Source organism: Sorex fumeus, unplaced genomic scaffold (genome assembly GCF_029834395.1).
Source record: "Sorex fumeus unplaced genomic scaffold, SorFum_2.1 ptg000071l, whole genome shotgun sequence".
NCBI classification, from domain to species: domain Eukaryota; kingdom Metazoa; phylum Chordata; class Mammalia; order Eulipotyphla; family Soricidae; genus Sorex; species Sorex fumeus.
Window position 1 is genome coordinate 420,934 of NW_026606128.1, and position 12,132 is coordinate 433,065.

Here is a 12,132-nt window from a genome sequence, read left to right on the forward strand (position 1 = left end):
GTAGGTATCTCATTACCTATAATTTGAAACTACATTTATAAAACTATACGGATCAAAACTGCAAGGTACTGGCCTAAAATTAGGCTTTATTCAAGTTACTGGAATAAAGGTACTGCAAGGTACTGGAATAACGTTTGGTTTTATGATCAATGTTAAGAATTGAATACTCAAGGTAAAAAAATATTTATAGACATAACTTTGATAAAAGGAGGTGAGAACATGAAAAAGAGTAAAGATAGCTTCTTCAAGAAATGTTGCTGAGAAAATTGGATAACCACAGGTAAAACATTAAAGCTGGATCCACATCCAAAAGTCAAATCAAAGTGAATAAAAGATCTTGAGATCTGACTGGAAACTAAAGTACATTTAGGAAGATATAGGCAGAATACTCTGAGATTTCAACCTCAAAGATGTATTCAATAATATGATTGGCAAAGGAAACTGAATGAAAAATAAACAAATGGGACTATATTAAAATGTTTCTGCATGGAAAAATGAAAGGCTGAAACTAAAAGACAGCCAACGAAATGTGAAAAAACTTGCATTCAACACATCATAAAGGGTCGATCTCCAGGATATTTAAACTACTTAAAAAGATCAAAGAAAAATATCCAAAGACCTTATCAAGAAGTGGGTGGAGGAAAGGACTGAGCGATAGTATAGGAGGTAGGGCATTTACTTTCCCACAGCCAACCCGGGTTGAATCCTCAGCATCCAGTAAGGTTCCCTGATCATCGCCAGAAGTAAGTAATGAGGGCAGATCCAGGAGTAACCACTGAGCACTGAGGTATCCCCTCAAAACTGAGATGGGCCTAAGAGATGCTGCATTTGGCAAAAGAACCAATTGATAGTTGAGCAGCAGGAGCTGTTCTCTATCCTCACATGGGGCCACCGCCACCCATGGGGACAAGATGCCTAGGTTTCGCACCATCACTGGACCTGTCAGCTATGCCCCAGCAGTTTGTCTTTTAGTCCTGGTTTTGCTACTCTCTGGCCAGGGCCATCTGTCTGCTGGTGAGAGTCCTGTGCTCAGTACCTTGTAACTATCTGGATGTCTGAGCCCTGCCTGTACCTGAGCTATCCTGAGCATCAGAGCCTTGCCTCTAACTGCCAGAATCTGGGCACGAGTGATACTGTGCCTCGTGTCAGGGTACACCACACTACCTAATCTATTGGGAGGACAGTATCCAGAATGCATGTTCTCAGAGAGAGAGACAGAGAGAGAGTCAGAGAGAGAGAGTCAGAGACAGAGACAGAGACAGAGACAGAGATACAGACAGAGAAAGACAGAGAAAGAGAGATAGAGACAGACAGATAGAGAGAGCACCCCAACTCGGGACTTCCTTTAATCTGCTGCCAAATCCTACCCTCAGCATTCCAATTCTGTGTTCAGATTGGCTCCCTGTTCCATGGGCTGAGATTGGCTCCCTGTTCCTGGGACTCTACACCTCAGCTCCTGCTGTGTCTCCCCCCCCCCCCCCGCCCCGAGTAGTGGTTACCTTAAATTCTTTTAGGGATTGTGGCAAAGGCCTATCTTCTAAAACTCCTTCCTGTTGGCATGTGGACGCTCGTTTTGCTTGGGACTCCTAGGTGCCACACTTGTTCCCTAACTGGAACAGTGGGGTAGGAGTCAGTGTCCCTGATGGCTGGTCAGATAATTAGTGGGGCTCCAAGACTTGAGAGACAGACACGCTCAGACCTGTGACAACTAAAATCTATTTCACTAAGACCAGGGAACTTTGGAGAGAATATTCTCATATGAAGAAACAGAAAATATAAAAACATCCCTTAACACCCATAGAAACATATAGAACCATTTACAAGTGAAAAACACATTTAACTATTAGCCTTGAGGAGATATTTTGCATCTTCTAGATTTTGTGCTTCATAGTTCTTGTCCTTGTAGTTTGTGTTGGAATCTAAAATAATTATTTCTGTGACCTGGGTTTTAGTGGGTAGTCTTCTAATCAGTGACTATTATCATGGAAATGGGTTTCTGCAGAAGTTTTCTCTAATTGCACATTTACTTTTCCAATGCCCTTCCTGATGGCAGTAATAACATCTCCCTTTGGAGCTGGTTTTGAAGTTCTCAAATGCAACAGCAGTTCGGGCTCGATTCCTGTGTCCTCTGTTCCCTATTTCAATCGACTTTCTTTCTCACTTTCAGTAGTTCTCCAAGGCTAACCCTTGAAACCAAGCCTACTATTTGAAACTTTCTCTGTATGTCCAGGGCAGTCTATGTTGCCAGTAGGCACAGACACGCCTCATTCATGGGTGCTCACCATCAGACAATAAGGATGCTGAGTCTGGTGAGGGAAGGAAGGTATTGTCATTTGGATAATTTGCTCCTGTACAGTTATCAGACAGCTAACCTTTGATATAAGGAAAAAGCTTCTAATGCAAGCTGTGAGTTCCAGGCCTAGCCAATATGAAACCAGAGAGCACTGAGAAATGAGCAAAGAGACTTAAGGTGGTACAAGAAAATGTCTCCTAAACTGACTTGAGGAACTCAGGAAGGCTATATCCTCAGGCTTGTGTAATTCACTGAATGGTGACACAGCAGCCACCGAAATATTTCTTCTACTTGTATGTTTTCAGATGGAGAAACCACCAAATGGTTCCAGATGACACACCATCGGGCTGTCCAATGAACAACTGGGGAAAGTTTGATTTGAAGTTTCTCCATAAAGTAGGACTCAGCCACTTCTGTACCAAGTCTGGCCACAACACAATTTGGGAGGTCAAGTATGGCCAGCACAAGGAAGTATAAACCATAGTGCTGTCTGGGAATTCTATTAGTTTTGTAAAAATATGGGTAAGCACATTGTTCACCTTATGTTCACCTGCTTTATGCTTTATGAGAAAAACCTGGACTTTGTTGGAATTGTAAATTGGTACCCTCTTTTCTTGCCAAATACCATGAGACTAGAACAATGGACAACCCCTAAGAGCCCTCTTCCTGCAGTGCTCATAGCCCCAGAGTTGTTTCTCCCTTATCCATACCCACAAATGGACCTGTTGACTATCAGGAAAGCAGGAGACTTAGGATTTATGGCTTTGTGCCCATTTCAGGAGGCTCCCCAGGGATGCAGGAAATATCCAGGATCCATGTGCCTTTCTCCTTGAAAGTTATAGGCCAGATAAAGCCAGATCTAGGGAGATTCTCGAATGACCCTGAGAAGTACATAATGAAGTTCCAGGGCTTTCTGCAAATGTGTGAAATGGCATGGACAGTTATAATACTCATCTTAAATCAAAACTTAAAAACAAACAAAAGAGTACTGTACAAAAGTACATAACTTGATTATGTATTTATCTGAGTCATATAATCATTTCTGGAGAATTCAGAATCCTTTGATAAATAAAATATATTCCACAGCGCAGTGGCAGTCTGTCCTGTAGACTCAGGATGGAATTACAACCAGCCAACTGCTGCTTGGTGCCTAGACACTGTGAGTTACAGAGTAGGGAAAATAACAAGAAGCAGAGACTGACCCCTTAATTATGCTTTGTTGATCATTATTGAGCAGGAACCAGAGAAAACACCCACAATATCTTTAGAGAGTCAGGGAAGCAATTAGAAAATACACAACCTAAATCCTGATCCTATGCACGGTGAACTAATCTTATGAAAAAAAATGTTTATGCAGGCTGCCCCAGATATACGGAGAAAGTTTCAGAAGAGAGGTGTGGGTCTGGAGGTTGTCCTTGGAGAACTATTGAAAGGGGCTTTTGCAATCTATTGCAACAGAGAACAAGAGGGCACAGTAAGAAATAGAGCCCAAGAGTGGTTTTGCATTTGAGGACTTCAACAGAAACTCAAAAGGGATATGCCATTTCTGCCATCAGGACAGGCACTGGAAAAGTGAATGTCCAAACAGGAGAAACTTCTGCAGAGACCCCGTCCATGATAATAACAAGCACTGGTTACAGGACTACCCACCAAGTCCTAGGTCCCAGAAATAGTTGCTCTAGAATCCAACACTGCAAACCACAGGGACAAGAAGTTTGAAGCACAGCATCTACAAAATAGATATATATTTTCAAGGTTAATAATTGTTTTCTTCTCTTGGTAATAGTTCTATGTCTTTCTATAGGGGCAAGGGAGTACTTTATACTTTCTATTTCTTCATATGAGAATATTTGCTCTAATGTTCTTTGGTTTTAGTGAAATGGGATTTAGTTGCCACATGTCTAACCATGTCTGTCACACTAGAGTCTTGAAACCCCAATGATCATTCGACCACCATCATAGAAACTAACCACAGCTTCACCAGAGCTCCAGTTAGGGAACAGGAGTTGTATCCTAGGGGTCCAAAGAAAGACCAGCACCCACATGTCAACAAGAAGTCATTTCAGAAGATGGACCTTTGGCCCAATCCCTAAAATAAATTTAGGGTAATCACTCCTGACATTAGGAGTTAATGCTTTAGGGGATAAATTAATAATTTAGGGGAATTCTTCAGTAGAAGCTGAGGTGTAGAGTGCTAGGTCACTTTCAATCTCTGCCTATGGACCAGGCAATCAGAACGTAGAATAGGATGGCTTGGGGTGGGACTCAGCAGTAGATAAAAGGAAGCCCCCCTCCCTCTGTCTCTGAGCACACATTCTCTGGACTCTCTCCTCTCTCCATGGATCAGGTCTTTCCTAGACATGGGGCCCAGACCCAGGCAGGGCTCAAGATGCCCTGTAGTGACAAGGCACTGAGCACAGGACTCTCACACACACACACACATGAACATGGCCAGAGAGTAGGAAAGCAAGGACTGCATGACAGGAACTGCTGGGATAGAGCTGTGAAGCCCATTTGATGGTACAGAACATAGGATCTAATCTGCCTGGGCAGCTGTGCTGGAGACAGAGGAAAGCTTAGATGAGATAGAGAGCAACGCAGGGACAGGACCCAGGCATTGTTCGTAGGGGGGCAAGTAGACAGCTTGGGACAGGACAGGGAAGTCGTCCACGGGTCCAGAAAGTGTCAGGGACAGGACATGGTTATCATTCACAAGTAAAGGTGAGGCCTGGACATCTAGGGAAGGACCTGGAACCATTTATTTTTCTGTAGAAGAAACTAACTTTCAATCTTCTGAGTTTTAGGTGCAAATATTTCATACAATTCTCCCAAACCCACCACCGCTTTCTTGCTAATGAGAGTGCAGCAGGTATGGCATTTGCCATTCTTTAGCTCTTTGGGTCACACTGGCAATGCTCATGGGTTACTCCTGGCACTCTAATTACTCTTGGCAGTTCTCGGGGCACCATACAGGATACTGCAGATCTAAGCCAGGGCGGTTTTGTTCAGGGAAAATTTCCCACCTGCTGTACTATTATTACTATTATTACGCTGGAGCGATAGCACAGCGGGTAGGGCGTTTGCCTTGCATGCAGCCAACATGGCCGATCCGAGTTCGATTCCTCCGCCCCTCTCGGAGAGCCCGGCAAGCTACCGAGAGTATTCAATATGCCAGACACAGTAACAACAAAGTCTCCAATGGAGACGTTACTGGACCCGCTCGAGCAAATTGATGATCAACGGGAGGGCCTGTACTATTATTACAGTAGGGCATTTGTTTTCTACATAGCCAACCCAGATTGGATCCCTGGCAATTTATGTGGTCCCCTAATCACCAATAGGAGTGTTCCCTAAGCGGGGACTGTGGAGTAAGCCCTGAGAAAAGAAGATAAAAAAGGATAGAATTGGTGAAAAAGAAGAAGGAAAAGAATGGTGGGAGGAAAGGCTAAAAGAAGACAGAATGGAAGGAGAAGGGAATAAGGAAGAATGAAAGAAAGAAATCAAAGAAAGAAAGTTAGAAATAAGGGAAAGAAAAACCAAAAGAAGCAAGTATCAAAAGTAAGAAAGGAAAGAATGGAAGGAAGAGGAGAAGAAGGAAGGAAGGAAGGAAGGAAGGAAGGAAGGAAGGAAGGAAGAAAATCCAGAAGGAAGGAAAGAAGAAGAAAATTGGAGGATTCCAGGACTGAAGGAAGGTAGGGAAAGAAAAAAATTGGATGGAAGGAAGAAAAAAGAACAAACGTATTAAAAAAAGGGGGTAAATGGAGAGGGGAGTATGGTAGGAGGGAATGAAGAATGGAAGAAAAAGGAAGGTAGAGAAATAAAGGAAGAAATAAAATAGAATATAAGAAACAAAAGAAAGAAAAAGAAATGGGGAGGAAGTGAGGGAGGAGGGAATAAATGAGTGAAGAAAGAAAGGAAGAAAAATAAAAGGAAGGAAAAGAAACGAGGATGGAAGGAAGGAATGAAGGAAGTAAGGAAAGAGAGAAATGGAAGAGAAAGAAGGAAAGAGTTAAGAACAGAGGTAGGAAGGTGTAGAGAGAGCAAAAAGGAAAGGGAGAAAGGAAAAAGAGAGGAAGGAAATAAAAGAAAAAGATGAAGGACGCAGGAAAAGAGGGAAGGAGAGAAAGGGACAGAGAAATAAGAAAAAATAAAGGAAGAAAACAAAAGAGAAAGAAATAGAAAAGAAAGATGGTATGAAGGAGAAGGAAGGAAGGAAAAGGGAAGGAGGAAGAGGAGGGAGGCAAGGAAGGATGGAAGGAAGGGAAGGGAAGAGGGAGGGAGGGAGGGAGGAAGGAAGGAAGGAAGGAAGGAAGGAAGGGAGGGAGGGAGGGAGGGAAGGAGGGAGGGAAGGAGGGAGGGAGAGAGGAAGGGAGGGAAGGAGGGAGCCAGGGTGGAGGGAAGGAGGGAGGGAAGGAGGGAGGGAAGGAGGGAGGGAAGGAAGGAACAAAGGAAGGATAGTAGGAGGGGACATAGGGAGGCAGGGAGGGAGGAAGGGAGGGAAGGACGGAGGGAAGGAGTGAAGGAGGGGAGGGCGGGAGGGAGGGAGGGAGTGAAGGAGGGGAGGGAGGGAGGGAGGGAGGGAGGGAAGAAGGAAGGAACAAAGGAAGGATAGGAGGAGGGGACCGAGGGAGGGAGGAAGGGAGGGAAGGAGTGAAGGAGGGAGGGAGGGAAGGAGGAAAGAAGTAAGGAACAATGGAAGGATAGGAGGAGGGAAGGGAGGGAGGAAGGGAGGGAAGGAGGGAAGGAGGGAGGGAGGGAGGGAAGGAGGGAGGGAAGGAGGGAAGGAGGGAAGTAGGGGAGGGAGGGAGGCAGGGAGGGAGGGAGGGAAGGAAGGAGGAAAAGAATGAAAGAAAACACCCCCCCTCAGTTCCTGTGGGCAGACACTGGGACACTCCCTCTCTGCCTGTGGGAGTGTGGGAGCCTCACTGGAGGCAGGTCAAGGTGAGCCTAATGAGTCTGTGCAGAACTGGAACTTGTACCTGGACCGACCGTCCTTATGTCTGATGTCTTCTCCATAGATTGGCTGTCCAAGCGATGGTCCTCTGCATTGCTCTAGGATGGGAGGGCAGAAAAAGAATAAAATAAAAAGGAGAAAGGGAGAGGGGAGTACAGTAGGAGGAAATGAAGAAGGGAAGAAAGAGGAACACAGAGAAATAAAAAGTATTGAGGAGTACAGCACTGGATTATGGATTATGGATTATGGATTCTGAAGTCTCAGCTTCTTCCATGTGTTCTTCTGTGTCATTTTACATGACTTACGTATATGTAACTGTACTAGGCACATTCTATTCTACCAGGACTTCTTCAAGCTCTTGGTGACTACCAATGTGTGGCAGTGATGTGGAAGAAGTGACTGAAGTGTCTGGTGATGAAGACAACAGGTTGAATTGCTCATCTTCGTCCATTGGAACACTTTTACTTTTTGGTTTCCCCCTTAACGTTTTGCTAATGTTCTTCGCCTGCTTAGAAATGTCACTTTTGATGTCAGAGACATCCCATATTTCTAGGAACAAAGAGCAACATGTTCCTCGTTCTTCGTCTCCCATATAAGGGGCATAAGAGAAGGTGTAGTGGTGGACTATGGCGGCAATGAACATTTCTATGCAGATGATAAAGTCCTGCAGCCCCGTGGCCACTGTCTCTTCTGTCTGCCACTCCCAGGTGGAGTTCTGGGAAATTACACCAAATTTCACCAGCAAAGCAATCAACACTGCTTGCCAGAATGTGACAAAAACGACAAGCTTCACACAAAGGAACTTTCCTATTGCCTGGATGGGCCTCAGCTCCTCTTTCAGGGCTTTATGAAATATCAGGAGGCTATACATGGCAAAGAACTGGGACACGTTGTGGATGATGACCAAATACATCCAGGCTCTGTGCAAGCTGAAGGTTCCTTCACTGTACACCTTGAATATCTCACAGATCACGGCGGCGTAGGTGGTGATGAGTCTGATCAGGATGTACTGCAGCACTCCCAGCTTGCACCGGTACAGCAACACCTCTCCCACGGGGCAGGGCGGGCAGCAGCAGAAGGGTATGGGGGGCTGCGTCTTCTCTTTGCCTTGCATCATAGCTTCCAGGTTGGGGTACTGGCTCTTCAAGTAGTTGAATAGGAAGTTCATAAAGTTGTAGAGGACATACGCTTCGTAACACTCCCGCATGGTGTCCACGTAGATGGCGATGGACGGATACTTAAGAGCCACCCAGCTGTCTATGCTGTACACGGGCACCATCCAGAGGATCCTCATGATGGGTTTCTGAAGCTCGGGCCTCGTGTAGTGCACCAAGTGCTGCAGAATCTCCCAGAAGGTCACGGGGATGGTGAACAGCACGAAGATCCCGGCGATAAACCACGCCTTGGTGTGGATACTGACTTCCAGTTTCTGCAGGTGCCACACACCCAGGGGGATGGTCACGACCACGGCCAGCAGATAGAGGGTCAGCACTAACGGTCGGATCCAACGCCTCCAGTTCTTAAGTTTAGGCACGCACGTGTCGAGCATTTCTCAAAGGCTGAAGGCAAAGAGCGCAGAAAGTCTCTGAGGCCCCTGCGCTGAGGTCCAAGGTTATAGGTGGATGCGCATTCCATGTAACAAAGCAGCAGTGTGACATCAGGGGTACCGCTGGGCGCCGCCCCCGCTGTACCACTGACGGCCGCCGGGGGCGCTGCGGGCAGCATCCTCGCTGCTTGCCTGCATCTGGCCCCTTACAAAGTCCTGGGACCCCTGGCGCGACCCCTTGCCCCTGAACCCCTGCACTCTGTCTGGCCTCTAAAGGAGAGCAGTGGCCTACATTGAGATGGTCCCGGCCCCTTCTCTCGGGGCCAACCTTCCACCCTGGCTCTCCTGGTCCAATCTTGCTGATGATGTACAGGGGTGAGGCCCAAGAGGGTCCTTCACTCCCTGGGAACTCCCCGGACTGTTTGTACACTCTGGAGCTGCTTCTGCAGGGCTCTAAGGAAATCTGCCTGGAGCCGCAAACCCGAGTCCAGTTCATCAGAGCAGAGCGCCCTGGTTGCCTCATTCCCGGGCAGATCTGCTTTCCCGGCCTCAGGTTTTTGTGGAATCATCTACTACATACAGTGTTCCTGTCTCATTAAGCACATTAAGCAATTAAATAAGTGGAGGGAGTTAATCCTTCCCCTAATGCTGATCATCCTGGCATTCTTAATGATCGTGGTATGTCCTGAATGTGTGATCGCTGCAGAAGCCTAGTTTGGAACATAAAACCCAGCAACAATCCAATATAAATACTGATTTCAAGGGCTGGATTGTTAGAACAGCAAAAGTGTTCTTGCCTTGTAGATAGCTGACCTGGCTTAGATCCCCGATACACAGTATGGCTGCTCTGACCTCCACCAGGAATGAGGCCTGATCATATGGATTGCAGTACACCCAGAGCACTTTCAGATGGGACAAAAAAAAAAAAAAAACACTGATTTTGTTCTCCAAAGCTCATAATGAATGCTGATAAAATGTAACAAGATTGAAAAGATTTCAAAAATTTATCCTCTGAAAAACCTGGCTTAAAATAGAAATTAGGAAAAGACAGATGTTGGAAAAGCATCAATACCCTTGTAAGTTAAACAGTAAACTTCCAAAGAAGCATAGGCATGTGGAATACAAAATTCAAATCAGCATTTTTAGTTGCATAAACATGTGAAACAAATTAGTGTGATTAATGCAGTCTCTCGAGGAAAAAAAAACTTATAAATGCACTTCTAGTGAGGTGTAGAGATATATCACAGGGGTTAAGAGACTGGCCTTGCACATGTTCAACCCTAGTTTGACCCCCAGCACCACATATGCCCCCCAGAAATGCCAGCAGCAACACGCACAGACTGAGGCAGGAGTAGTCAATAAGTACCACCAGGGACTTGTGGACTCTCTGAGCCCAAAGGGCAAGTCTTCAAATAGATCCCCAAAGTTTCTACCCTTAAAAGCTAGAGAAAGGGCTGGGCGTGAACTACACAAGATGGAAGGCATGACTTGTATTGGCACGGCCTGGGCTTAATCCTTAACAACCACATGGTGCCCAGCACCATGCAGAGGCCCTGAGTACTACAGGAGTGACTCTGGAGAATTTCTGAGGAGAACCCAGCAAAAGTAAGAAAGTAGGCCATGAAGAACTACCATATCAAAAGTAGATGAAGGAAATAAGAAATAAAGACATGATTCAGCTGACACAGAATATATAATGTTGAAATATTAACACAACTGAGAAATCTCAAGATAGACTCACCGAGAACAACAGAAACTTATCTCCTACCCTGTCAGATGAGAACTAGAAACTCATCTCATACACTGTCAGACTACAGTTACAACTGAAAATCTTACCTAAGGGCTCTGGTTTAACTGTAACTCTCCAATTCCATAATAGTTAAAGAATGTTACAAACTTAAACCCAGTAACAAAATCTCCTTCAATCCCTACCTACTCTATGTAATAGACATAAAGGCTATACAAGTAAGCATCATATGAATAAATTACTTTCAAAAAATAGCTTCCATATTCAACCTGATTTCAAACTCTTTGTGAAAATAAGAAACAGGCACAAGTTTACAGCATTTCAAGATACAAAAAGTTATTAAAATATGTATGCTTCTATGCATAATACTGCAATTACCTAGCAAGGGTTGTGGTAGCATAGTGAAGGGATGGACTAAAAGTATAACATGGTTCTGGAGGTGGGAACATGGCAATTGTTGGCCAGGGAACTGTTCTAACTGTTTGTCAAACCCATAGCTGGTATTAAAACTATTATAAGCACATCACCTAAAATGTGTCATATTTTTTAAAATTTCACTAGTGTTCCCCACTTTTAATTTTCTCAAAACTATGCTCCAGCAATAACCACTTTACTTACCTCTTAATAAATACTTAGTTTTCATTTTTACAGAAACAGACACAGGGAAAGTTCATTTGCTATTACAATTACAAAGGAGCAGTTTATCTTAAACCCAATTTTGTAAGTTCAGAGAGATATAACAAGAGTAAAACTGTGTAGCTGAACACAGTTTTATCTCCAGCTCCATATATGGTCCCCCTGAGCACTGCCTGGAGTGATCCCTGAGCACAGAGCCAGCAATTAGCCCTAAGCACCACCAGGTGTGACCCAACCCCCGCTCCCCACTCCTACCACCAACACCTCATTATGTAAAAAGCCAAATCCATAAACATGACTAGTCTCAGTGCTCATAAACAAAGAGAGAGGGGAAAATATTAGTCCCAAGGGCTCCTGGGTGGAGAAGTCAATAAAGCACAAGCAAGTCAAATGGGAACAAACAAAAAGCCTGGAGACAGAGCTGGACCTTGAGAAAGCAGGAAGGACAGCAGCCCGGAGCAGGTGACACAGTAACCCCAGGTCATGGCATGGGCAGAGACTTGTAGACACCTCCCTCCTCTGGGCACGTCATTAAGCACTGACCCCTTTAACTCTTCCACAAGAAGAAAACATCCAACCCCATCAAAAATGGGGTGACGAAATGAATAGAAACTTTCTCAAAGAAGAAATTCGAATGGCTAAAAGGCACATGAAAAAATGCTCTACACCATTAATCATCAGGGAGATGCAGAGCAAAATAACAATGAGATATCATTTCACACCACAGAGACTGGCCCACATCCAAAAGAACAAAAGCAACCGGTGTTGGCGCAGATGTGGAGAGAAAGGGACCCTCCTTCACTTCTGGTGGGAATGTCAACTGGTTCAACTCTTTTCAAAAACAGTATGGACGATTCTCCAAAAATTAGAAATTGAGCTCCCATTGGACCCAGCAATACCACTCCTGGGAATTTATCCCAGAGAGGCAAAAACGTATATCAAAGTGACATCTGCAC

General features: G+C 44.9%; 1 protein-coding gene across 1 annotated transcript; it reads right to left on the bottom strand.

The window, feature by feature from the left end:
• Positions 1–7,578: 7,578 nt before the first annotated feature.
• Positions 7,579–8,796, bottom strand: LOC130037218 (transmembrane protein 184C-like). The gene has a single exon (XM_056128901.1). The coding sequence runs from the start codon at positions 8,794–8,796 to the stop codon at positions 7,579–7,581; it is 1,218 nt and encodes a 405-aa protein (XP_055984876.1).
• Between the last annotated feature and the right edge of the window lie 3,336 nt (positions 8,797–12,132).

Coding starts and splice junctions, on each gene's coding strand:
- LOC130037218 (XM_056128901.1), bottom strand. CDS start 8,796: ATGCTCGACACGTGCGTGCCTAAACTTAAGAACTGGAGGCGTTGGATC.